Raw genomic sequence first — 26749 nt, 5'->3', positions numbered from 1 at the left:
AACAGTATCAGGGGATAAATGAACAGACATAAAAGGATGGCTAGGGAACAAGAAAATCAATTTTAAGAAGCCTTTTAGGGTAAGGGCCAAACAGAACACAAATCCTTCCAGAAAACAGGTATGAGACAGAACTGAAGACACCTGCTCACCTCCCCCGCCTCCACCACCCCCTCCGCTGCTGCTGTTGTACTGGTTCTGCTGTCCGTAGCCCTGAGGGGGATTATAGGAGCTTGGCTGCTGTCCGTAGCCTTGCTGTTGGCTGCCATAGCCAGACTGGGGCCCATAGCCTCCACTCTGGGGCTGCCCATAGCTGCTGCTCTGAGAACCGCTACCGTAACTACGGAAGAGGAAAAAGAAAAATGCCAGCACGTCCAAAACTTGCTTTCACGTTTGTACAGCCCAGTCTCTGAACTCTGACCTCAACAGACACCCCCATTACCCCTCCTAAGTGCCCCTTATCGATTCACCCTCCTCTTTCCGGCCTCCCGCCACAACCCCTTACCTTCCCGACGTGCTGCTAGGAGCTGGCTGCTGGCCATAGCCAGGGTAGGAAGACTGCTGCCCGTAAGACGACTGAGAACTCTGGCTGCCACCGTAGCCACCCGCTGAGCCATAGCCCTGGGGAGCTGACTGAGTGCTATAGCCTGCTATGCGGAAAAGAGAAAGAAAGTCATAAAAGCTACAAGGAAAGAGAAAAGCACAGAACGAATTGAAGAAAGCATTACATGTTACCTAATGCTATACTTGAAAAGTCGCCTCTTAGAACCTGTTTAGAAATCTTGCAACTCATAGACAAAGGAGTTACCCTTCTCTTCTATCCTAAGGCTCATGTTCCAACTGCTGCCAGCTTCAGAATTCCAATCTCAACTCACTCATCCCAAAGCCAGTCTCCAGGACCACCACTAACCACAGCCGCAGAGACCCTAATTCATTAACAGCACTTTAACCTGCTCATCTATGCAGTATAAAATAGGACAACCTGCATTCTTTACTTTACGCTGCAGGACCTCAGGGCAAACTCCACCTCTCTGGGTAGCACACGATAATAGTCTGACTTCAAACATCTTCAGGCAAATCATGTTCTCCCTGTTAAGTATTAAAAGCCTACAACTTGCTCCCTTTAGTGAATACTTTCCCTACATTTCACCTTCATGCAACACAAATAGAAAAGTAAAAAGCCAAAAATGAAAGGAAACAAGCCATCAGATTCCAAGGAGTTTTAAGGGTTATAGACTGGATGAGGGACAAAAAAACGTGACAGTTAACACTTCAGCTTAGGTTTAAGAAAAGCAACATTCAGAAAGAGCAGGAAGAGGCGGGGTGACCCACTAAAAGAGACTCACTGTTCTGGGTCTGTCCGTAAGAGCCATAGCTGCTCTGGCCATAGCCGGAAGTGTCCGCTGACTGGCTGTAACCACCGTAACTCTGCTGTCCATAGGGCTGATTGCTCTGCTGGGAATAGCCCTGTCCAGGCTGGGTGGGGTAGGCCCCGTAGCTGGAGGAAAGAAAACTGGTGCAATCAGGAAAAACTACTTTAGCAACCCTGGCCCTCTACAAACTCTGGAAGCCCAGAAAATTCACTCACCTTTGGGTTGCTTGTTGGGTATAGTCTGCAAAAGAAAAACACAATTATGTCACCTTCACCTATCCCTACAAAGGTAGTGCACAAAGCAAAGAAAAAGCAAATTTCTACGAAGACTAAGAGACCATAACAACAACTGGCAAAACAAAGTCTTGGCAGACACCCACCATTTCCGGCCCACAAATTCAACTGGTATCGGAAACCACACAAACCCACACACATCTCGTTTTCATAACCGCTCTCTGAGGAAGGTATGGCCAAGAGTCGAGCTACAAGCTAACGTCAGAGCTACTTCAGTGGGACGGATTTTAATTCAAGCTGGAGGCAGGAGGCAGCATTGTTCCGGATGTGGCCTCCACTCTCCAACCAAAAAACAAAAACGTCTCCCAAAAGGCCCTTCTTTTACCTTCTGCCCCATCTGGGAGACTGGAAAAGCGGACTTTTAGTGCAAAGCTAGATACCCAAGGGGAGAGAACGCTCTGACCCCAAACGAGAGAACGTCATCGAAGCGCTCGTCTCGGGAGGCGAGTTTTCCGGCACTCAAGCCCCCAGGCCTGAGGCTCCCACTGAATCCATTTTCTCGTCGCCTCGCCTTCCCCGAGGCATCCAAAGGGGGCGAAAAGGCCACAGTGAAGACGCAGCAGCCAGACCCACCCCTCCCCACGGTGCAGTAAACGAGGGACTTCCCCCGCAGGGAAGGGCAAAAGGACCGGGAGAGGGTGTGGCCGCTCCTTTTCGTTGCCACCTCGGAAAGAGGAAATTCAGGCGGGAAAACGCGGGGGCCCGGTCCCCATTTCCCTTGGACGACCTCCAGGAACCCCTCCTCCGTGAAGCGGGTGCGCGGCTCGGACCCCGAGCCACCGCCCCCGGCCGCGTGGCAGCCGAGGCGGGAATGGGGAGGTCCCGCCCCTTCCCGAGGGACCCCGGGGGCGGGGCCCACACCGGACGCGCCCCGCCGAGTCTCCCGCCGAGGGTCTCGCGACATGAAGCAGTCCAACACGGGGCGGGGGGGTTCGCGCCACGAGAAAGGGGGGAGGGGCCAGCAGAGCGCGTGCGCTCGCCGAGTGCCCGGATGCAGCACTGCGACAAAGCGGGCCCCACGGCCGGGCTGGGAATCCGCGGGGAAAGGCGACGGATGCCGAACGTGTCCATCCGTGTCTCACGTTTCAAATCGCCCAGGAGCTTCCCTCTTACACGTGCTCACCTTCAGTAAAGGGGCTCCGAAGGGAGGACCTCCCGCCCCGCGCGAGGCGCCGGGGCAGCGAAACAAGATGGCGACATCGGCCTCCCCCTTCCACCCTTCGCCACCGTTTCCCGCCACCGCGGTACGAGAATCTCCTCTACGCGATCGGCGCCCGGTCTCACCGACACACAAAACCGCCGCTGGGCGGGAACGAGGCCCCGGGTCGGCGCGCCCCTGCCGCCTCGCGCCCTCACATACCGTTTGAGGCCATGTCGGCGCACGCGCGCACTGGCCGACACGCAGCGAGATCCCAACACCACGGAGCACCGACGCCTAGAGGACTGAGCAGCCCCGCCGCCTGCGTCGACGTTTATGTACGCTTCCCCGCCTACGTACCGCGGAGGAATGTTCCAAATGTGGAAAGTAAGGGGGGGAGTACGAGCGGGCTCCTACCGTTCTTCGGCGAACATAGAGGGCTGAGCCGACAGAAGGGAAGCACATCGACTAAGAATCTTCCAATAGTATGTAGAACCATGTGTTTTCTAACAAAGAACTCCGATTCGCTTTGCAGGACTGACCCACGATTATCTCTACCCCCTAAAGTAATGGTACGGTCTGATTACCCTCTGGGGGCGGGACGAGGGCCCAGGGCATCAGTGGACTGAACTGTAGTCAAAGCGTCGAACCGCAGGGCGGAACCGAAATTTCTCTGGCGGGCCCGTTTCCCTGGGCCCCACTTTCACTGGGGACGACGCGCCCCTTACGCTGCATTGCTCTCCCGCTGCACCAGACGCATCGTGTCTCCGGCGCCATCCTCCCTGCCTCTTGAGCTAACGTTTGTTTCTCCCCTGACAACACACTCCCACCCTCTCTCTCCCTGACTCGGTTTTCACTTTGTGGTCTTTCAGAGTTGTGTTTCCTTCGTCCTTGCCAGGGTTTGTGGATTGTGACATTTCATCTAAAGGAAAGCATGCAGTTTAGCCTGATGCGGCGCTTATCGCCCACCCAAACCCGCAGGGATTTGCCCTGACGAGCCGTGGGACCGCAAGGCCCACGCCCTCTGGACCTCAGTTTAGAGATGAGATTAGGGGTCTCTGAGTCTTTCGCTGATAAGGAGCTACTCTTTATTTTCCTGAAGCCCTACCAAGGACCAATGTGGAGCTCCAGTAGTGACATTTGTATAGGGCTTAAGTGCCTTCAGAATGCACAATCAATTTTTTTTCATCACCATCTTGTGAAGAAAGTAAAGCTGTGTCCATTTGAGAGGTAAGAAAAGTGAGACTCAGAGGCCAAGTGCAGCGAAAGGTCAGGGGTTCTGATTCGAATCCGGGTGTGTGTGGCTGCAAAACTCTCCTCTTGTTGGTGACGTGAACACTTGGCAGGGCTCTGAAGCCTGTTCAGTCCCTGTGAAAGCAAGGACAAAAAGTGAAGTTCAGATTAACTTGTAACTTGCACTATAATCAGCCTTGCCTGGAACAGGAGATTTGAACGTATGGAATAAAACAAGACCAAGGAAGTTATTCCTGGTGCACATGCACACAGATTTTCCTTCCCAACATACCTGTGACCTAGGTTCCAGAGTTCCTTTGTAGGTTAGACGTGTTTTCCTGGAGAAACGATTGAGGGCTACGCCCTAGGCCTGCCCACAAACTTCTGCTAAACCCGATTTAGGCCCTGATCGCCCTGTCCCCCACCCCTACCCCCACTGAGAGGCCAATGTGACTGGAGTAAGGGCAAAGGGAAACCCATCCCTCATTCATTCGTTAATTCTACAAATATTAAGTGCTTCCAGTGTTCCAAGCATTGTTCTTGGCACTGAGGATGCACAAAACAAATGAAGTAATTTAACAACAAACATTTAACCATGAAAGTGTTTATACGTTAAATGTGTAGCATTTATAAGAGCATAACAATTTCATAAAGCTTGCTAAGTATCAGGCAGCATTCTGAGTGCTTTGAGTATAGCTTGTTCGATCTTATTCACAATAAAAGGTTGGTGTGAGGAATACACTTTTACAGATGAGCAACTAGGCACAGAAAGGTCAAAAGCTATGCCCAGGGCTACCCAGAAAGTGGCAAAGCCAAGTTCCCAACCCAGGCAGCCCGCTCAGAGTTCCTGCTCTTAACCCCTGTGCGTCAACAAACATCTCTTGAGCGCTGTGTAATATGTACAAAGCAGAAAATGGTCCAGTCCTGGAACCACAGCACCTTGTAGCCCGTGGGTGAGATGTGGGTGAGACCCACAGACCCCAAAGTGGACTCAAATTAAATGTGCTGTGACATGGGCTCAAGGACTCCAGACACTATAGGGAAAGCGAGTCATCCATCAGGTAGACACCTAACGACAGAAGGTGAAAGCGAGGTGGTAACCCTGAAGCCAGGCCTCCCAGGATAAGTGGGAGTTCACCAGCAGTGAAAGGAAAGGGTGTAACTGACAGAAGGAATGGCAGAGACAAAGCCATGGGTGAGGAAGGGCACTCGTGGGCAGAGTGGCAGGGAGAAACAGGCTCAAGCTGTGGCCTCGGGGAGGTTTCTCCAGACTCGTCTCTCTGAGTCACAGAACACAGGGCCTCTTACTTCTCCTTAAAAGTCTCTTTACATGAAGAACACCCCTCTCCCGATCCTCCCTCCTTTCCCACCATCAGTCTATCTCCTGCCCCTCCGTTCTCTGCCTTTGCTCACCCTCCAGGGTTCTGTCTTCAGCCTTCTCCACAGCTCCTTTGAGACCCAAGACCCCAGCTGTGGCCTGCTGTGAGACGCAGCCTGCAGACAGGTTCTGTGTAGCCTAAACATTGTTTTTAATTTTTGTAACGAGTTGCCAACACTAGAAATAGGGCAAACATCCAAGCTTCTGTCTTTTCTTGAAAATTGAGGGCTTGGACCATTCTGTACATACTGTTGTTCAAGTATGTGATGGTGACCCCGTACACCCAATGGCTAAAGAACACTGGGGTTCAGTTAGCAAGAAAGGAGAGGAATGGCTATCACAATCTTTCCTTCTCATTTTTGTTTTGGTCTGTTCTCACACTAGCCATCACAAATAGTGTATTGAAATAGGCCAGAAACGTAATTAGGGTGTATCTCTTAAAAGAGAAGATTTCCATTTATAGCAACACTTACCTGAGAGATATCAAACTGAATACTGTATTTCATCACAACTGGCTCTGACCAGCTGAAGCTAATAAACAGGTGTGGCCTTTGAGTGACTCCTGGATGCCAGACCCTTATTGGACCTAACTGAAGACTCCTTCCCTGCCAATGAGCAGTGGGACTTGTTTTAACCAATTGGGTCAGACCTATGAATTCATTCCATCCTATCCAAAGTGTTAGTTTTTCATTGTTAATTAGCATATGACCCTGAAAACCCCTTCCTAATACTCAAAACTCTCTTGACTTCTCACTCTCAGCAACCCTGCCAGTGAATTTCCTCTTCATTGGTGAGTTCCTTTGACTGTCAAGTATGGTCAGCCTTTTTCTTTTTTTAAACTTCGACGGTCTTTGTTTTCTTCACTGATGATCTTTAGAAATCATTACATTTTAACTTTTTAAAATAGTTTTAAATGAGAATCAGGTCCACAGTTTGACCGTCTAGGAAAAGGGTCATTAAAACTTTCTGTAAAGGGGAGATGGTAAATACTTTAGGCTTTTTTTTTTTTAAGTGTGTTTTCCCAGGACCCATCAGCTCCAAGTCAAGTAGTTGTTTCAATCTTGTTGTGGAGGGCGCAGCTCACAGTGGCCCATGTGGGGATCGAACCAGCAACCTTATTGTTAAGAGCACCGCGCTCTAACCAACTGAGCTAACCGGCCACCCTCTACTTTAGTCTTTTTAAAGGTCTCTGTGGCAAGTACTCAGCTCTGCCTTCATATCCCAAAAGCAGACATAGACAATAGGTAAATGAATGGGAGTGTCTGTGGTCCAATAAAACTTTACTTCAAAAACAGGCTGATGGCTGGACTTGGCCCTAGGGCCATCATTTGCGAACTCCTGAACTAGGATTCAAGCCATTAAGCTATGATCTATCATAAAAATCAACCCAGGGGTGGCCGGATGGCTCAGCTGGTTAGAGTGCAAGCTCTTAACAAGTTCAATTCCCACATAGGATGGTGGGCTGTGCTCCCTGCAACAGATTGAAGACAGCAACTGGATTTGAGCTGAGCTGCACCGTCCACAACTAGATTGAAGGACAACGACGTGGAGCTGATGGGCCCTGGAGAGACATACTGTTCCCCAATATTCCCCAATTAAAAAAAAAAAATCAACCCAGAAGCAAGGTAGAAATCAAGTTGGAGTTCCCTAGCTATATTCGACTCTCCCCAGATCTAGCCCTCTGCAGAATGGTCCCTAGCAGAAGAGGATCAGAACGCCTCACCATTTCTTCTATGAGCTGAGTGGGGATAGGTACAAATTGGCCTGTCGGACCCCAGACAGTTCATGTACTAACCTAACCAAAGCTTTAGTGATCAGAAACTTAAGACCATTTATAAGAAAGGTTGTAGCTATCAACGGATCCAACCCAATTCCAAAACCAAGATACAGAGCCGGCCCCCTCTGTAGATAACTAGGAGAAATACCAACCCTTCAGAGGGCAGAGCTAGTCAGAATCACCAGCAGGCCACCATCCCTGCTAACTGATTGGCCCAGCTTGAGTCGATTGTCCTGGATCAAGAACTGGCCAGGGAGCTTAGGCTGTGTCCTTAGAAATGACTGATGGTATGAGATTGGAAAAAGCAGTCAGGAACCTGTTTCTTCAGGGCATTTTAGGCCATACCGAGGCGTTTGGTTTATTATGAGAGCCCTGAGCTGTCACAAGCAGGGGCAAACAATTTTTAAATTTGATTTAATAGCAGCTAAGCTTCCACCCCTGTGGATCAGGGGAGCAGATAGGAGGAACGGTTATTGTAAACTGGACAAACCATCTAGAATGCTGGCTATCTAATGAGATATTCTGCAATGATAGAAATGAGCTGTCCCCCGTGTAGCCACAGGTGGTATGAACACTGGACATGTGGTCAATGAGACTGAGGAACTGAACTTTAAATTCTATTTAATTGTAATTAATTTTAATTTTAGTAGCCACATGTGTTTAGTGGCCTCTGTAGGAGGCCACTACAGTAGGACAGCACAGGTCTAGAAGTCCAGCACATGGAGCTCTGATCTGCTGGGATTCAATAGGAAACCCACAACATCCTTATAATAATGTGCCCATTTTTTATTAAGAGAGTCCAAATAGGTTTCTGTTACCTATAGTTGCCTTCCTCATACGCACTGTTGTTTGAGATTTTTAGAATTCGGAAAATGCAAACAAGCGACGGGAGAAATATCTGTGACGAGAAAAATTCTAAGACATTCTAAATTCAATTACAGCAGGCAGGAGAGGCAGAGAAAGACAGGAATAATTAACCGGTTAATAGCTGTGGGCCAAATGACAAACGACTGCTCGCATTCCTGAATGTCTGTTGGAGCTTTGAATCAACCTGCGGGCATCTATCAGCCGACCACTAGATGCCACCACGTCCTGAATACGCAGGAACTTTCAGGACTGTCACCAGGAAACAACGAGTAGTAAATATGTCTTCCTTACAGACCCGCACCTGTCCTAGCACTGCCCCCTTTCACTTCAGCTCTTCCAACCCCCCATATGTGCCGCCAATGTAAATCCTTTCAAGACAACTTACATCTTCCTCCCCCCAAAACATAATGTATGAAAGAGCCCTTCAACTCCAGGACGGCGGCCATGTTTGTCTTTTCCAGCCAGCCCTGCTGCTGCTGCTGGTGATTTCACGCCCCAGGACCTGGTTAGTTCGGGGCTACCATATGGCTCAGTAAACCCTTTCTTTCAGAAAAGCTTTCGGTCACGAAAGTTTTTTAATTAACATCTGCTATGGTCTGAGTACCTGAGGTCCCAGCATGCCTGTCATGCGGGGTCTCTGGTCCTGTTCCCCACAGAAGAACGCAGGACATGATGAGGCCAAAAAGGAACACCCACGGAGCCATAGATAGGGGAGTCATACCACTGTATTCTCGCTGGCGGCTGGGTTGGGGACACAGGAAGCAGGAGCCATGCGATTCGCAACCCGCCGTCCGCTTCTCTGCCAACCAACCTCACTTGCTAAACTGTAATCTACACCTCTCTGCAATCCACAATCCTCAATCCGCGCTTGCTAGCTCAGCCACGGCAGTTATATCAGTGGCCAATGGCTCACTGGTTACAGCTGATGGCCAACTAGTCACAGCTGATGACCATCTACTACCTGAGCCAGCACCTTTCCACGTGAGGCCGAGAGCCTGGAAACCGCTCTCTGGGACTCTGTCCCCACAATGCCCAGTGCCCCATGTTTCCCGGAGGGTCCAGAAAGCTCTCTGAGCTCAGAGGTCCCAGTCAGGACCTTATTGCCTCCAGCCACTTCTCAAAAATCTTGCCCTCCTGCCCATCCTCTCCTGGATTCCTCTCTCACCACCAGGGGCTGCACTGATGTCACCCACACCTTCCAGTTTGTGCAGGAGGGCCCCACAGCTGCTCTCTCAGATGCCCAGATCATTCCCTCTGTTTCTGTGGAACCACCCTCCAAAAGGCATACAGGGCACCTCACTAAAGTGAGGGATTCTTGAAGTAGAGCTGCTCGTTTGAGACCAAAATGCCAAGTCCTGGGACAGTTTCTGACTCCGATAGGCCTCAGTTGCTGGCTGGCAGGGGAGCTGTATTGAGGGAAAGGATGGGGGGCACAGGTGCCAGCGTGGTCCCAGGAGACCAGGTGATGGAGACGGGGTGAGGGTGTCTGGCCGGGCACTGGAAGGAGGGGCTGTTACTCTTCCTGCCACACGGGGGAGCCCCAAGAGACTCGCCTAGATCATACCAGGTAACCCTGCTTCTGGTACAGACTGCAGTCTGTACATGTTATGTCCCCATTTTATCAATGGTCTCTCAGATATTCCTATTCAGAGGGTCACTCCATTAAGTACCGTGGAGTGTGCTTTCAGACCCCACTGGAAGTTATTCTGGAGCACACTCCAGAAGTCTCCCTCTTCCACAGAACACACAGTAACTTAGGGTTGCTAGATTTAGCAAATAAAAATACAGGCCACCCAACAAAGTCTGAATTTCAGATAAACACAAAGACATTTTTAGTGTATTTCCCAACTATTTCATGGTGCATAGTTATACAAAAACAAATATGCGTTGATTATCTGAAATTCAATTTTAACTGAACATCTATGTTATCTGGAAAACTTCCCAGGGGTTACATCTGCTTTTGCAGTTTCCAAACTAAAATGTTTGCAGCCTTGCTCTGCTATGGCACCTTCTGGTGTTCATGAGAGCAGGCACCCCAGATTCTTGTCTAAGGAGACGAATGGCCCTGCCCACAAGATCTTCACAGCCCTGGCCAGAAGTGCGGTGACATCTGTCTGCTTTGCCCAAGGAGATGCATTATTGCCCAGCTTAGCTTGTGTGGAGCACCCATGGCCCTGCCCTCAACCTGTGAAGCCGTGTCCTGCCCACACCGTTCAGCACCTTCAAAAGGTTGTCTGAGTGAAAGAAACAATATTTTTCAAGGAGTATCTGAAGAATGTCTTTTATCTAGGTCAGTGATAATCAACCTTTTTAGTGAGAAGGACAATTCAGAAAAAAAGTAACCCGTCTCCAAATTTTTTAAAAAGAATTATCTTCTATTATCACGAATGTAATATCAACAACTTTTGCTTAAGCATGCTTTTATTGGTTCTCCGGTTGCTAAAGGTTTTAATTATTGTGCCTACACTTTCGGAAACCACATAGCACAGTATCTGAGGTAATGCTCTACCTTTTAGCAAAGTTTGCGGTCAAGGAAAACATTTTTGAAGCTGGTTCAGTTAGCTTTCCCCTTAACTGACCCTGGAATCCACTTAACTGCAAAATGTGTTTTGTCTCTTTTTATTTAGGTATAACGACCTACAATAAAGTGCATAAAAGTATACCAATCTTTTTTGTTTGTTTTTTGTTTTTTGTGGGTTTTTTTGTTTGTTTGTTTTTTAATTGGGGAAGGAGAACAGGACTTTATTGGGTAACAGTATGCACTTCTAGGACTTTTTTTTTTTTCCAAGTCAAGTTGTTGTCCTTTCAGTCTTAGTTGTGGAGGGTGCAGCTCAGCTCCAGGTCCAGTTGCCGTTGCAAGTTGCAGGGCACCATCCCTTACGGGAGTCGAGGAATCGAACTGGCAACCTTGTGGTTGAGAGGACGCACTCCAACCTACCGAGCCATCCAGAGCTCAGCGGCCGCTCAGCTCAAGGTGCCGTGTTCAATCTTAGTTGCAAGGGGCGCTGCCCACCATCCCTTGCGGGACTCGAGTTGAACCAACAACCTTGTGGTTGGAGCCCACTGGCCCATGTGGGAATCGAACTGGCAGCCTTTGGAGTTAGGAGCACAGAGCTCTAACTGCCTGAGCCACTGGGCCGGCCCCAGAAGTATACCAATCTTAAGGGTAGAGCTCAGTGAAATTTTGCATTTGTATCGACCCGTGTAGCCACCACCGAAATCAAGATATAGAGCTGCCCTGCACTCAGCAAGCTCCCTCATGCTCATTTCCGGAAAACACGTCCACCTAAGGGTAACCTAAACACTATTCTGAATTCTGTCACCATCGATCGGTTTGTTCTGAAGTTTCACATTATTGGAACATTACAGTATGACACATATTCTTTGAGCATAATTCTTGTGATAGTCATCCATATTGTTGCCCATATCAGTAATTTATTCTTTTTTATTGCTGCATAGTATTCCACAATTTGTCAAAATTCCTGTTACCAGACGCCTATGTTGTTTTAGGATTTTGGCTCCTGTGAATAAAGCTGCTATGGAAAGTCCATGTGTCGGAGGAGGTCATCGAGGGAACATGACAGCCAGTTGACCTTCGAGCTGGACCCAGGCAATCAGAGGCACCTCACCCCATCCCCTGTCATTGGAAGGTATGTTCTGCATGCCTGTACCACAGTGGGAGCCATTTTAAAGGATGCAGCCTTGAGAGAACAATGTGTTGTTGAGACCACCTGGACGGTATACGTGACTAAACTCAGTCAAGGTCTCTATATAAACCTTTAAGACTCTGGCAGATGAGTGTGGAGAGCTACTCCTTGGGGCCACCCAAGGCGAGCCTTATATATAAGTTCACTGGCTTGTTACCCTGCCTCCTCTCAATGTGGAGTGGTCTGCCCCTTCCTTCAGTCTTTCCTTGCCCTCTGTGTACGTACAAACCAACACCACATAGATTGAGCACAGAGAAAGGAGAGACCTTGCGACTGCATGAGAAGGAGAGAGGCTCAGCCATCCCTGGTTAATCTCCAGGTGTTTCTGGACCCAGCGGCAACCACACGAGAGGCAACAAGACCAGCAGAAGGACCATCTGGTGAAGACCAGTCGCCCCACAGAACCATGAGAGATAATAAAATGGGTTTTGTCACTACGTTTTGGAGTGGTTTATTACACAGCAATAGATAACTGAAACAAAATCTTTCTTCCCCCTTTTTTTTTTAATTGAGTCGTTTGTCTCTTTTCTTAGTGCTTCTTAATTAAGATTCTTCAAAGCAAGAGTTTTCCAATTGCAAATATGGTCATAGTCATTGTCAAGCCACTCACTTTCAAATATAAGATTTTCATCAGCTGTTTTTCATGTTTTTGGTGCCTCCATAACTAGTGTTAACTGTTAGTCATAAAAATCAATACTTCTGGGGGCCAGCCCAGTGGCTCAGGTGGTTAGAGCTCCGTGCTCCTAACTCTGAAGGCTGCCAGTTCGATTCCCACATGGGCCAGTGGGCTCTCAACCACAAGGTTGCCAGTTCAATTCATCAAGTCCCGCAAGGGATGGTGGGCTGCGCCCCCTGCAACTAGTAACAGCAACTGGACCTGGAGCTGAGCTGCGCCCTCCACAGCTAAGACTGAAAGGACAATAACTTAACTTGGAAAAAAGTCCTGGAAGTACACACTGTTCCCCAATAAAGTCCTGTTCCCCTTCCCCAATAAAATCTTAAAAAAAAAAAAAAAATCAATACTCCTTCCCACAAATGTACATGAGCTGTTCCGAAACCGTGCTTCTGATCCCTGCAATACCCAAACTGAACCAATATGCATTTGTAGCCAGCATGGCCAAGAAATACCAGTGCAGAGCTAGACCAATATTGGTGTCATTTAAACCTCCATTTCCCCATCTCAATATGAGGGAATCCCTAAAATGAGGTCTCAGGACACATTGAGAAGACAGGTGACATAACAGTCACCACTTATCTGGCTGTAGTAGGCAGAATAATGGCTCCCAGAGATGTCCACACCCCAATTCCCAGAAATTATGAGTAGTTCACCTTATGTGGCAAAAGGGGCTTTGCAGATGTGATGAGGGACATGGACCTTGGGACGGGAGGTGATCCTGGATCATTCTGGCGGGCCCCGTGAAGTCACGTGAATCCTTAAACTCAGAACTTTCCTGGTTTTGGTCTGAGAGAAAGCTAGGCAGACAGAAAAGGGGTCAGAGAGATGCAATACTGCTGCCTCTGAAGATGGAGGAAGGGAGCCATGAGCCAAGGAATAAGAGAGCAGCCTCTGCAGGCTGGAAAGGCAAGGGAATGGATTCTTCCTGAGCCTCCAGGAAGGAACACAGCCCTGATGACACCACAATTTTCAACCAGCAAGACCTGTGTCAGACTTCTAACCATCAGCATTGTCGGATCATAAATGTGGTCGTTTTAAACCACTAAGTGTATGATAACCTGTGTCAGGGACAGAAAACGAATACATCCCCTACCACTAATCAGATCAGCAGAGAACTGTGCATCCAGGTATCGCCTCTCTTACCCAGAGGCACCCCTCCCCCATAATTATTTTATTGACTGTGGTTGGTTTGATTGTGGTGTGATTGGCTGACTTTCAACAGCACTATAAAATTAAACTCTGTGAAGCTCTTTGCTGCTCTTGCCATAATTAGGTGTTGAGGAAGATTTCATTATGCCTAAGTGTCCCCTCCATGAGAACGTACAGGAGAAGTTGATTTTCAGTCCTAGTACCTGGAAGAGAGAGACTCCTGCTTGGGTTTCCCTCTGTGTTGGCTGTTAGGAAGCTTAGAGCAGAGATTCTCGGGGTGGAAGAACACTCAGAATCTGTACTTGCACCCCCAGAAATTCCAGTCTGTCTCACTAAAGGAGTTCTCCCTTCCCCCACGGGATTCGCTGCTTTGGTGAGCCACCGTGCCATTTATTTTATGAGGAGCAAGTCCCAGTCCTCAGGTCTATTAGGTTGGGGAAGGAGTTACAAATCATTGTCTTAGAGCAGCAGTGCTCCAATATGGTCTGGGAACTCCTGGAGGGGTCCCCAAGATCCTTTCCAGGGGTGCCCAAGGCCAAAACTATTTCCATGATGTCATGTGTAGGTTTTTATTTTTTCTGGGTTTTTTTAATTGTTTTTAAACTTTTATTTATTTTAAGTGTGTTTTTTCAGGACCCATCAGCTCCAAGTCAAGTAGTTGTTTCAATCTAGTTGTGGAGGGCGCAGCTCACAGTGGCCCATGTGGGGATTGAACTGGCAACCCTGGTGTTACGAGCATTCGTGCTCTAACCAACTGAGCTAACAGGCCACCCCCTACAGTGTAGGACTACTTGATACATGATACCCCAAAAGGCTGGATGCGGAAGCTGATATGAGAATATGTAGGGTTTTTTTTTTTTTTTTTTTTAATATGTAGGTTTTGATTAACACAGATTTATGACGTTTAAATGAATTCACACGTCTTTTAAGTGTTTCTCGGTTTTAATTTTAAATGCAGTAAATATTGATAAATATAACCGATATAAGCAAACACTCTTTGGATTCCTCAATAATTTTTAGGGTGCAAGGATGTCCTGAGCCCAAAATGTTTGAGAACCACTGAATTGGAGCAGTTTGCAGGTGAGGAGCTTCAGGGCTTGATGTTTTGCTGTAATTGCCCTACACACTGTCTTCTTCCCGACCTTTAAACAATGCCAGTTGCCTCATTTTTCTGAGTGTTTGCAGAATAAATGACTGGTTTTTTATCCTTGGAGGGACTAATGCCTACAAATGAGTGCCCGAGGGGACTTAGAAACTGCAGGGTTGTGTTACCAGTACCACCAACTTCACCTTCCTTGTCTGCCATGGGCTGGCAAAGGCTGCCAAGATGAGCGGTTGACCAGTCCACTGTCCGCATTCCCAACCCCCCACATCACCTCTCCTTTTCCCTCTCTTGCGCCCAACAAAGCCAGCACATGGCTTTTCCCTAGGCCTCTGTTTTCTAGGGAAACTGGACTAACAAAGTAATATTATTATTAGCTTATATTATTGGTAAGAAAATAGATATGTGTGTGTGGATATTCTTTGTTGGACCCTTGTCAGACGTTCTCAAAAAGAGTCAGGAGGCTTTGCTAGAAATAAATGACAAGGGGCGGCCAGTTAGCTCAGTTGGTTAGAGTGTGAGCTCTTAACAACAGGATTGCCGGTTCAATTCCCCACACGGGATAGTGAGCTGGGCCCCCCCCTCCCACAACTAGATTAAAAACGGCAACTGGATTTGGAGCTGAGCTGCGGCCCCACCCCACAACTCGTGGGGATTGAAAACAATGACTTGACTTGGAGCTCATGGGTCCTGGAAAGAACACACTGTTACCCAATAAAAAATAAAAAATTTTAAAAAGAAAAAAATGACAAAAGTTTATTCAAGGTTCTTAGGGTTTGCAAACCAGAAACACAACTAGGCAACACCCAGTGTTCCAAGGGAAAAGTAAACTACCTTCTTGAGAAGAATCAGTTCTGCATTCTTAGCCCCTGATTGAGCCAAGATGTATCCATCACGTGTCCAGTGGTCTAGACCACAGAACATTTTCTTGTTGAGGGCGTGCAGACGGCTAACTGAAGGCCTGATGGATGTGCAGGCATTAACACACAACACATTGATGTGCCTCCAGGTATCGAGGCTGAACCGTCAAGTTCAGAAGCTTAAGTTCCCAAAGTCAGTTAAAACAGAAATAATTGTTTCCTAGTGCTTCAGCCCACGTCAATCAAGTTAATAATTGAGCGGCTTGACCACAGTGATTCCATTTTATCTCTTCACTCTATTCCTCACCCTCCTTTTTCCCTCTCCACCCTCTCTATCCTCATCTGTTTCCCCAGGGAGTGACTTTTATGGGCCACATCGTGGGTACCTTTGCTTCTGGTAGGTTTCAGATGAAGGGAGGAGCGGGCAGGTGATCAGACAACAGGAGGAGAGCGGGACGGGGATTTCTATTTCCCAGCCCTCCCTGCCGAGCCCGTTTGATAAAGGCTGCAGTCCATGGGAGGCACTCCTTGGATGGCTCTCCTTTACATCTGCAGCTCTCTCTTTCTGGGTTCCAGTAACTTCTCTGTCTTTTTGCCTCTTCAGGCAGGGCTCTCCACTACTGCTAGCCCCCAGCTGCTTCACCATCCCTTCTTGGTTTCCCTTAACCCTGCCTACACCTCTGTAAATAGTTCCCTCATTAAACTCTCCTCAATTCCACTTTGAGATGCCATCTGTTTCTTAAGTGGGGTTGAGTGACTTCCCCAAGGTCACACAGAGTGACAGAACACCGGGGAGAACTCACTCGAACACAGAGAAGGGTGGAGACTTTTCCCGACCTTGACAGCCGGCCCAGCCTCCTCCCAGAATCTTGTACCTGCCCAACCTGCCGGCCTCTGTGATCCTTTTGTTGGGATGGGATTGAATTCCCTAGGGCTCCTTTGCAGGACCTGGCCAGCAACTCCAGTAACCAGAGCTGTGTGAGAAGAAAAGCCCAAACCACTAGGGTAGCCGCACCCCAAAAAGAGATGAGGTCTCGGGTGAGTCATGCCAATGAGGGGCCACTTTCCTTGTTCCAAGGGCCCACCTGCCTCCCCAAGGACCCAGAGCATCGCCTCCCAATGCCTGGCTGCGCTTCCCTCCTATCTGGTCACAGGGTTCTCCACTCCCTCCCCCACCCAACGGGTGTCCTGGATCTAGGACATCTGCCTTCCACCCCCAGCCGGGGCCTCCAGAGATGGGACATGGGACAGGGCTCTGGGTTGGGCCTTCAGGTTCCCTACTTCCCCCTTCCAGCCCCAGATCCTCTCAGATTCCCAGGGATGGGCTCTGGCCAGGGAGGGTGGGGCTGTTCCTGGGACCATCAGGAGTCCTGGGTGCCCAGACAGTGACAGAGCTGTGGCAGAAAGCAGACACTTCACCCATCTCTGCCTCCAGCTGACTCAGATGTGCCATGTTCCAGCACCTGTTTCTCCCACTGGTGACCCTCGGTAACCTCAGGAGATGGGATGGGCTGCAAGGGACCTTGGTTCTGGCATCTGGAAAGATGGAAAGCAGAACCCTGGGCTCTGCGTAGGGATTTGGGTGTCAGAAGAGGAAGGGGAGGTGGCTGTCAGAGGAAGGAAGGTGTGAGATGTCAGGAGGGAGGAATGGGGTATGAGAGGAGGGGAAGGGGCCTGGCTGCAGGGGGAGGAATAGCAGCGAAGCCTGCGGGGAGCCACGGAGGGTGTGTTGTAAGTGTGTGTCTCCAGCCGCTTCCTGCCTCCCTCTTTCCAGCCATCAGCCCCATCCCAGGAGTCTCCCAGGACTCAGGTAAGGCAGCTGGACTAGGGAAAGTCAGGTGCCGAGGCAGACAAGATAGGAGGGGCAGCAGGAGGCTAGTGGGGTGGGCGGTCGCTGACAGGGCAGGGAACTGGGGAAGAGGGTGGAGGGTGGAGAATGAGGATGAGGGCTGGGCACTGTCAGGGGCTGGGAGTCTCCAGCCTCTTCCTCTCTTTACCCTCCGCCCCTCAGCTCCCAGTCCTACCCACGAATCTGAAGATCTGGGTAAGGAGGGGGTGGTAAGCAGGTTAAGGCTGGCCGGGCAATGAGGGAGGCGGAAATAACCAGAATCTTCTAAGTGCCTAGGTCCACTTTGTTCTTTGTTCAGGGGGGCAAACCGAAGCAGAGTGCGGGGTGGGATTTTGTCCTGAGTTACCTGGGCCTCTGGCGTGGGGGCCCCGGGCGGGTGATGACCTCTACTGCACGCCATTGCAGACTGCGGTCGCCCTGAGCCCTCTGAGCGCATCGTGGGGGGCTCAGACGCGCAGCCGGGCAGCTGGCCATGGCAGGTGAGCCTGCACCTGGGCGGGGGCCACATCTGCGGGGGCTCCCTCATCGCCCCCTCCTGGGTCATCTCCGCTGCTCACTGTTTCGTGGAGTGAGTATTCGCCCTTGTATTCGCCCCTCTGCTTTGAAAGCCAAGCCCGGCGGCAGCGCGACCCCGCCGCTCAGGCTCACTTGGAGACTGGCTGCCCCCTCTCCGCCTCCCCGCCCTCCCCCAAGCTAGGTGCCCTGAGGGGGTATCCTGGTTCTGAGTGTTTTGACGACGGGTCCCACCACCTCACTCAATATCCAAGTCTGAATTCCACCTTCCCCACCTCACCAAGCAACCGCCTCCGAACCGGCTCCGTTCTTCCCGGGAGTTTAGGTGTCTCTCAACGTCCATTGCCCCAGCCCCCCAAAATGGATCCGACTCCGCCCCCACCCTCCGGGCTCCTGCAGACTCCACCTTCTTCCAGGCTCGAGCCCCCACCCCCACGAGGGTCTGTCCCCTCCTTAGGGTCAATCTAACCCCCTCCCTCCTTGGCGCAGCAACGGGACAGGGGCCGTGGAGCCCATGGAGGAGTGGTCGGTCCTGCTGGGCGTGCACTCCCAGGACCGGCCCACGGACGGCGCGCACGTCCGTGCAGTGGCCGCCATCCTGGTGCACGACAACTATAGCAGCGTGGAGCTGGGCGCCGACTTGGCCCTCCTGCGCCTGGCTTCGCCCGCCAGGCTGGGCCCCACCGTGAAGCCCGTTTGCCTGCCCCGCGCCTCGCACCGCTTCATTCACGGCACTGCCTGCTGGGCCACCGGCTGGGGGGACGTGCAAGAGGCGGGTGAGTGAGGTGGTTGGGGACCCGAGGGGTGGGTTATCCGAGAGCTGGAGTCTGTAGAACCATCCTCTGGGCCGGACTGTCCTAAAAGCTAGGGCCCCGGGGTGCGCGCGCCCAGGGTGGGGCCTGGGAATGGGGCTCACGGGGCGAGGCTGGGGACCAGGTTTGCAAGGCCAAGGGTGAGGGCCGTGCCAATCTCCATCCGTCCTCCTCCTCAAGGGCTTTCAAACTAAGACCCCTGAATCATCCTTACCTTTCCTTCTAGTTCCTTCTTTCCCGGATTAAGGATCAGAACTCGAGTTCCCATCCCAGCTTTGCTATTTCAGACAGAGCACTTCACCGTTTCCTCCTCTGAAATTTAAGGAAAACAGTGCTCATTTCATGGGGTTGTTGGGTGGATTACATGAGAAAAATCCACGTAAAGTTTATCACAGTGACTAGCACAGCAGTAGTTCGTGCGTTTAAGGTAGTTTCACCCTAACCCTTTTGCCGCGACGGTCGGATATATCCGAATGAATATACCCGAAATTTAAACATAAAAATAATGTCATTTATATACAAAGCAGCTCAAATTGTTATTATTAAATGCATAAAATAGTCATAATATCCACTTTTTGGTTTTTGTGGATTTCTGACATATTTTGGAAAAAAAAAAAAATCTTGAAATCATTGAAAGCGAAAGAGCTAAGTGATCCGGCACTAAAGCACAGCACCGGCCTACGGCAGGCGCTCAGCAGATATCAGTTTCTGCCCTGTCCTCGCGGCCCCGGCCCCCCACTCATCTGTATGCCCCACCTCCTGTCTCCCCGCGCTCCCCTCATCACTCTCATTAACTCAGTCCGTCTTGCATCCGTTCAGCACATAGTTCAGCACATAGTTAGGCGTTAGAGATGTGCCATGAACATAACAAGCGAAATCCCTGCCTTCCCAGAGTTTACTTTCTAGTGGGCAGACAATCACACTCACTTAGCTGAATAAGCAAACACGTCAGGAAGCATGGGGAGAAACGGACCTCCATTCCCCATCAAACCTGCTTTCCAATGCTAACCTTCTCTGTCAGCAAGTCCCCACCATAATTCCGCACTTACTGTGACCAGGTCTGCAGTGCCAGGGGCTCTAGGCAGGACGCATTGGGAGCAGATGCCACAGCCGCTGCTGCAGGTGCCCCATCGGGGCTGGAGGTGACAAGGAAGTGTCAGTCTGAACACCTAGGAAGTCTGTGTGGATGGGACCAGGCCACACTGACAATCGGCACCCGGAGCCAATTTCTGGGGAGGTTTTGTGAAGTCGGAATCTAAGCTGGCATCACAGGAAGGTGGGGAGAAATGGAGGCCATCCTGGGGACCTCCGTGAGGCACAGCCGACAGAGAAGGGCCAGGCTGCCAAGCTGGAGTGACGGGGGCAGCAGCAACAGAGGCCTCAAGGTCAGACTGAAGGCCAGAGCACCCCTCCAGTGCCAGGGATCCCCAAGACAATCCCTAAACCTTTCTGGTGGGCCCTACAGTATAGCCTCAGACGTCACTGACCTCTCAGGACTGGAGGTGGGGAGAAAAGGGGGTCTGTCCACACTCTCCCCCACCCTTTCTGGATGCTGAGACTTGGTCTCCATTGGAAGCAGGTTCAGCTCAGGAAGGGACTGAGGCCTCAAGTTTAGGCAGTGGGATCCACTGATTGTTCTTGGAAAGAACAGAGCAGAGCTTTCATGACATTTCTCCGACAGCAGCAAGTGATGGCTGGGTTGGGGAACAGACCCGTGAGGAGGCCGGGCCAATCATCCAGGCCCAAGCTTATGCCTCCTGGACTAGGGCAGTCACGGTCAACATGCCCCGAAGTAGGGCTTCCGGGCGGGAATTCCCACCCGTTCTCAGGAATTTTTTTCCCTTTTCTGTTCCCGAATCCCGAGAAAAGTTGGTTGGGAAATTGGGAAAATCAGCTCCTTGAACCCAGGTGATTGGTAGTATCAGCCGTCACTTTGTGGAAACGATGCATGGTGGAGAACAGAAAACAGTTTATATCCCGGGATTTGGGAATGGGAAAGCGAAAAAAATTCCTGAGAACGGGCAGGAATTCCCGCCTGGAAACCCTACCCAGAAGTCACAAATGAGGTGTTCTGGACTTGGGGGCTCACTGGAAAGAGGAAGCTGAGACAGGGGTCACGGACAACACCCAGATTCCACACTTGGCACCTTGGTGCAGGACTGCGTCTAGTGTATGTGGCATCTTTTTGGAAAGGAGTGCCCTCTCAGGACCAACACAGCCCAAGCAGGGCTGAAAGCTTAGTGCTTTGAGCCCCCACATGTCCTCTGTTGGCTGGGTACCTTTGTGTGGTACACAACCATCCATAGTAGCTCTCACTGTGTGCCATTCCTGAGACGGGGATGTAGGAAGAAGGAGGGAGAGGAGCAGGAGACAATGATTGGCGTTGGATGTGGGGGGCTGAAGTGCCACGGGCCATCTAGGTAGAGATGCCCAGGAGGCAGCTGGAGGCGACATCGCTGAGCCCTGGGGAACGGGGGACTCCATACCTGCCTCACAGCATTTTCTCTCTGGTTCCGCCCACAGACCCCCTGCCTCTCCCCTGGGTACTGCAGGAAGTGGAGCTAAGGCTGGTGGGCGAGGCTGCCTGTCAGTGTCTCTACAGCCGGCCAGGCCCCTTCAACCTCACTTTTCAGCTATTGCCAGGGATGCTGTGTGCTGGCTACCCAGAGGGCCGCAAGGACACCTGCCAGGTGAGGGGAGGCCCCTGCACCTGCCTGGAAAGGCCAGGCAGAGCCCTAACCAATAGGCAGCAGTGTGAGAAACAGACAAATTCCATCTCTCCCGTCTCTCTGAGCCTCATCTGCAAAAAGAGGACAAGATTCCCAATGGATGGGATTGATTCTAAATGGACAGGACCTGGGATTCAACAAGTGGGCACTGTTATTTATGGCAGCACATCACCGAGGTTACATACCAGACTCCAGAGTGATTCAGCCTGACTTGAAGATCGGCACCACCACTTATTAGCTCTGTGACTTTGACCAAGTTATTAAACGTCTCTTATGTCCTGACGTTGTCACCTGGAAGATGGAGAGGATAGTGTTACCTCCCTCATAGGATGGTTATGATGAAATGAATTTGTATATGTAAGAGCACTTAGAACAGAATATGGCCCTTAATAAGAGCTAAATAAATATTAGCTATTGCTATTAATTATTATTATCCCACATCCCAGCCCATAGTACAGCACCTGTTACTTAGTAGATAGTAGTTATATTTAAAATGAATTATTCCTCCACAGAAGGGAATTGTCCAGATAACCTGCTGCAGGCCAAAACATAGTATAGTTTAACCATTTTCCCCAGAAACCTTCCTCAAATGGCACACATTTTTTTAGGGCACTCAGCATGCATGATGGTGATGGGGAATTCAAGCTAGATGGTCTTCAGAGTCCTTCCCAATTATGAGGGTCCAGGACCCACAGACATAAATAATTCTCTGGCTTCTCGAACAGGATAGCAAACAATTCCAATTCCTCTGGACCAGCGCTGTCCAGTAGGGCTTCCTACAGCGGTGGGAATGTCCTGAATCCGTGCTGTGCAGGGTGGTAGCCACCAGCATATCAGCTCCTGAACATTTCAAATGTGGTTAGTGTGACTGAGGAATTACATTTTTAATTTTATTTAACGTTAATTAAAATAGCCACATGTGGCTAGTGTCTGCCATATTGGACAGCACAGTTCTAGATGATTCTGAGCCTCCTTGGTGACCCTGTTCAGGTCACAGTGATGGACTACCTCTGTATCATTACCTCTGATGTCGTAGGGATAATTCCCGGAAGCATTAAACAGCCTACAACCATTGTTTTTGTGTCTGTTCATAGTAGTTCTTCCTTCTGACTTGCTTTCAAGCTGTCTCTTCTTGCTGCCTTTAGACTTCCTATTTCTAACAGCCTCTTCATCCTAGATGCTGGCACCTCTGATTTACTTTAACAAGTGGGTGAACTTAGAAATCCAGGACGGCCTTTATTTGAACTCTTCATTGAACAAGAACACTTCGGCTCTGAGTGAGCCCCGCAGGGCCCTCTGGCGTGGCCATCAGTGTGGCGTGTGGCGCTCTTGGCTTTGGCTGTTCATCAGCCTTTCTTCTGTTTAGAGTTGTAGGGAACACAGAAGATGACGCAGCCAAGGTCGATTCCTAGGAGAAGGTGGCTGTATGTTGGGCCAAGAAGAGGTGTAGGACCTTTGCAAAATGGCACAGTATAAGCCGGTGGGTCCCTGGGCTGATCCCCTGACACTGAATCATCTTTCATCAGGGAGACTCTGGGGGTCCGCTGGTGTGTGAGGAAGGCGGCCGATGGTTCCTGGCAGGAATCACCAGCTTTGGCTTTGGCTGTGGACGGAGAAACCGCCCCGGAGTCTTCACTGCTGTGGCTCCCTATGAGGCCTGGATCCGGGAACAGGTGATAGGCTCAGAGCCCGGACCTGCCTTTCCCACCCAGTCCCAGGGGCCCCAGTCAGGCGCCCGGGAGCCCATGGATGAGAACTGCACCATCGCCCTGCCAGGTGAGGTGGCAGGACCCCAGATGTCTGCTAGACATGTGAGTTGGGATGGAAAGTGTTGGGGGTTCAAGGGGCCCCCTGACCCAGGCCTCTCATCCTTCAGAGTGCGGGAAGGCCCCGCGGCCAGGGGCCTGGCCCTGGGAGGCTCAGGTGATGGTGCCAGGATCCAGACCCTGCCATGGGACGCTGGTGTCTGAAAGCTGGGTCTTGGCACCTGCCAGCTGCTTTCCGGAGTGAGTGAAAACCCACATCTCAGACAGATTCTTGCCGCTGCTTCCAACGGCCTGAGACACTATCTATTGTCTGGCCCCAGCCCTTGGGCCAGGTAGGGGTTGGGCGGACACCTCAGATTGGAGTGCAGGGCGCGGTTTCTCCTTGGTAGGTGAGGATCCAACTCGCAAAGCGGGGTCCTAGTCTATCGGGGGCGAGTAAAGGGGTAATAACTTCGGTCCAGGATGCGGGGGTCTGAGTGCGCAGTTCTCAGGCCGGCGATGCAGGTTCCCAGGCTGGGGTGTGGCGCTTAAGCCAGGGGTGCGAGGTCTCGAGCCGAGGGCGCAGGCTGTGGCCCACGTCCCCAGTTTCCGCATCCCGCAGCCTCAGCGGCTCAGACCGCCCGCCTCACCACCTGGACAACTGGCGCGTGCTGCTGCCCTCGCGCCCGCGCGCGGAACAGGTGGCGCGCCTCGTGCCTCATGAGAACGCCTCCTGGGACCACGCCTCTGACTTGGTGCTGCTGCAGCTGCGCGCGCCCGTGAACCTGAGCGCGGCCCCGCGGCCCGTGTGCCTACCTCACCCCGAACACTACTTCCTGCCCGGGAGCCGCTGCCGCCTGGCTCGCTGGGGCCGCGGCGGTGAGCAGGGGCCCGGCGCGGGGCGGGGTGGCGCGGGGCCCGACGGCGCTGCAGTGAGGGCTCCTTCCCTTGTCTCTACCAGAACCTGCGCCCGGCCGCGGCGCGCTGCTGGAGGCCGAGCTGTTAGGCAGCTGGTGGTGTCACTGCCTGTACGGCCGCCAGGGGGCGAAAGTGCCGCCGCCGGGAGACACGCCGCACGAGCTCTGCCCCGCCTACTGGGAGGAGGAGGAGGCGGGCCGCTGCTGGGTGAGCGGCGGGGGCGGAGCCTACGCGTCTGCGTGGGTCCCAGAGAGATGGGCCCCAGGAGGCCCGGGACTGGACGGGGCGCTTCTGGGCGGGGGCGGGGTTAAGGCGGGGCCAGAATGCGCTGGGGGCGGATCCTGGCCCCGGAGAACTTTAGGGAGGGAGGGGCCTGAGACGGGCCCTGGGCGCTGGAGGATATTCTCGCTACCCCCGGGTTCACTCCTTATCCAGATTAGTATTGGAGCCTGGCTTGGAGGAAGTGGGACCTGTGTCCGAGAACGGGAGAACGTGGGGTCCAGGAAAGCCCCAGGGCACTTAATACCCTCTCATCAACTCTCACACACGCACACGGACGCACGTGAGGGCGCAGAGGTTGGTAACACACACTCTCTTGCTGCAGAACGAATCGAGTTGGAGCCTTCTGTGCCAGGAGGAGGGGACCTGGTTCCTGGCTGGAATCAGAGACTTCTCCAGTGGCTGCCTGCGTCCCAGAGCCTTCCACCCTCTGCAGACTCACGGTCCATGGATCAGCCATGTGACTCGGGAAGCCTACCTAGAGGACCAGCTGGCCTGGGACTGGGGCCCCGAGGGGGAGGAGACTGAGACACAGACTTGTCCTCTCCACACAGAGCATGGTGGTGAGCAGGAGGTCTTTGGGCCTTAGTTCTCGTGAGTGCTTAGAGCTGTGGTAGGAGTTTCAGGGTTCTGCTGTGGGGCCCCCACTGAGGCACTTACCTCCTCTCCTTAGCCTGTGGCCTACGGCCAGAGCCCGCTTCCGTGGGGCTCCTGTGGCCCTGGCTGGCAGAGGTGCATGTGGCTGGTGAACGAGTCTGCACTGGGATCCTGGTGGCTCCAGGCTGGGTCCTGGCAGCCACTCACTGTATCCTCAGGTGGGTCTCAACCATCTCCAATCGGCAAGAGGGGACGATTGGGAGATGGGCCACAGGACTCTTGAAATAGTGGGACACTCCCTGTAGGGCTCCTACAGCACAGGGAAACTGCTGTGAAGTGTGTTGAGACAGAGAGAGATCTGGAAGGAGGAATAATGAAGGAGTTAGTGGAATGACCCTGGAGATTCATTCCACGCTTTCCCCAGGCTGGGAAGGACTTTACCGGCCAGGGGGTGAGGGTGGGAGAGTGGCTAGGAGGTGACATTGGGCCTTGTTCCAACAGGCCAGGCTCTACAACAGTGCCTTATATTGAAGTGTACCTGGGCCGGGCAGGGGCCAGCCCCCTCCCACAGGGCCACCAGGTATCTCGGTTGGTCATCAGCATCCGTCTGCCCCGGCACCTGGCACTTCGGCCCCCTCTGGCCCTCCTAGAGCTGGACTCCCGGGTGGAGCCCTCCCCTTCAGCCTTGTCCATCTGCCTTCACCCAGGTGGTATCCCCCTGGGGGCCACCTGCTGGGTGTTGGGCTGGAAGGACCCCCGGGACCGAGGTGAGAACCCTGGGTTCTGGGGGTGAGGAAAGGCTGAAGGCCAGAACCCCAGGGACAACCATCTTTCCTGTCTCCAGTCCCTGTGGCCGCTGCTGTGTCCATCTTGACACCACGACTCTGTCACTGCCTCTATCAGGGCATTCTGCCCTCTGGGACCCTCTGTGTCCTGTACGAAGAGGGGCAGAAAGAAAGGTGTGAGGTACAGGGGCCTGAGCATCCTGGTCCAGGGAGAGGAGGGGCAGTACTGGGCAGTGGGACCCTAGAGAGAGAGAGAGCAGGGTTGGGGTTCGTGGGTGCTGGGCCCCAAATGGAAGGAAGCAGTGCTCCCTGGCTACCTTGGAGAGCGACCAGGGTCCCGGATGCCTGAGGATGAAGACAAGTAGGGCTTTCTGGCTGGACCCCAAGAGAAGGTACAGGGGACCAGGAGGGAGGGTAAGAGACGGCCTTGGCCTTGGCTCTGACTCTGCAGGTGACCTCAGCACCTCCACTCCTGTGCCAGACTGAGGGAGGCTCCTGGGTCCTCGTGGGTATGGCTGTGCCAGGAAGCCGGGAGCTGTTTGCCACCACTGGCCCTGAGGAGGCCTGGATATCCCAGACAGTGGGAGAGGCCCATTTCCTCCCCCCCAGTGGCTCTCCTTACTGGCCCCCTGAAGGCGGCCACCTCTGCCCCATGGACATGGCTGGGGCCTCAGGCTCTTCTCCTGCTGCTCTATTCCTGCTCCTGCTGACACCCCTGATCCAGGGCTGAGGGGGCCTGGGTCCCTGGGCCACCTCCCCTTTTCCTGCCCCATCCCCTCCAGCCCTCCACTTCCCACCCAGTGGGCCTGGAATGTGACCTAACTGGCTCTCGTTCCCTTTGCCAGAACCTCCAGAACTCCCCACCCACCTGGACAGCAGTGGCTTCAAATAATTGGGTCTCAGTGCCCAGCTATTTTGTGCCCAGGAATTCTTGGGGGCAGCAGGAACAGACAATAAAGTTGTCAACACAGA

The 26749-nt window shown here is 52.0% G+C and overlaps 2 protein-coding genes and 2 long non-coding RNA genes across 13 annotated transcripts in view; 2 read left to right on the top strand and 2 right to left on the bottom strand.

The window, feature by feature from the left end:
* The window catches only part of FUS (FUS RNA binding protein), a 9481-nt gene extending 6369 nt beyond the window's left edge, over window positions 1-3112 (bottom strand). Inside the window, exons 1-5 of one of the 7 annotated variants that reach the window (XM_074322659.2) lie at window positions 3024-3112; window positions 1586-1610; window positions 1344-1510; window positions 503-647; window positions 150-337 (exon numbers count right to left, since the gene is read on the bottom strand). In XM_074322659.2, the coding sequence (XP_074178760.1) occupies window positions 150-337; window positions 503-647; window positions 1344-1510; window positions 1586-1610; window positions 3024-3036 (538 nt within the window). In that variant the 5' untranslated portion in view covers window positions 3037-3112. Of the gene's footprint in view, window positions 1-149; window positions 338-502; window positions 648-1343; window positions 1511-1585; window positions 1611-1749; window positions 1820-3023 lie in introns of those variants that run through there. The other 6 variants (XM_074322660.2, XM_019717298.3, XM_019717297.3 and 3 more) reach the window with 6 other exon arrangements.
* On the top strand, window positions 3106-12186 carry LOC109437832 (uncharacterized). Its single transcript, XR_012493090.2, has 3 exons — window positions 3106-3286; window positions 11567-11706; window positions 12083-12186. It is a non-coding gene; the product is annotated as an uncharacterized LOC109437832 (long non-coding RNA).
* Window positions 3460-22596, bottom strand: LOC141569449 (uncharacterized). Its single transcript, XR_012493092.2, has 4 exons — window positions 22476-22596; window positions 21639-21744; window positions 18939-19036; window positions 3460-4169 (listed from the first exon to the last, which is right to left on the bottom strand). It is a non-coding gene; the product is annotated as an uncharacterized LOC141569449 (long non-coding RNA).
* Window positions 16848-26749, top strand: PRSS36 (serine protease 36). 4 transcript variants are annotated; one of them, XM_074322654.2, is made up of 15 exons: window positions 16849-17038; window positions 17325-17360; window positions 17562-17594; window positions 17805-17967; window positions 18402-18688; window positions 21248-21414; window positions 22980-23229; window positions 23330-23459; window positions 23821-24077; window positions 24160-24323; window positions 24721-24958; window positions 25069-25210; window positions 25494-25759; window positions 25837-25951; window positions 26229-26368. In XM_074322654.2, the coding sequence occupies exons 1-15, from the start codon at window positions 17002-17004 to the stop codon at window positions 26230-26232; spliced, it is 2289 nt and encodes a 762-aa protein (XP_074178755.1). In that variant the 5' UTR covers window positions 16849-17001; the 3' UTR covers window positions 26233-26368. The 4 variants fall into 4 exon arrangements, with proteins under 4 accessions (XP_019572855.2, XP_074178755.1, XP_088657594.1 ...); XM_019717295.3 differs by having other exon boundaries at window positions 16853-17038; window positions 25837-25958; window positions 26229-26749; XM_019717296.3 differs by lacking the exon at window positions 25837-25951 and having other exon boundaries at window positions 16848-17038; window positions 26229-26407.

Source organism: Rhinolophus sinicus, chromosome 10, assembly GCF_057876585.1.
Source record: "Rhinolophus sinicus isolate RSI-liver-muscle chromosome 10, RSI-T2T, whole genome shotgun sequence".
Lineage (NCBI taxonomy): Eukaryota > Metazoa > Chordata > Mammalia > Chiroptera > Rhinolophidae > Rhinolophus > Rhinolophus sinicus.
The sequence above is the reverse complement of the archived record's forward strand: the minus strand, read 5'-3'. Positions and strand labels throughout refer to the sequence as shown.

Bases quoted from the DNA above. Each gene is read 5' to 3' on its own strand.
- PRSS36 (XM_019717295.3), top strand. From the start codon at position 17,002: ATGTTCCAGCACCTGTTTCTCCCACTGGTGACCCTCG. The intron at 17,039-17,324 runs GTAACCTCAGGA...CCCTCTTTCCAG, and splicing joins TCTCCCACTGGTGACCCTCG to CCATCAGCCCCATCCCAGGA. The intron at 17,361-17,561 runs GTAAGGCAGCTG...TCCGCCCCTCAG, and splicing joins AGGAGTCTCCCAGGACTCAG to CTCCCAGTCCTACCCACGAA.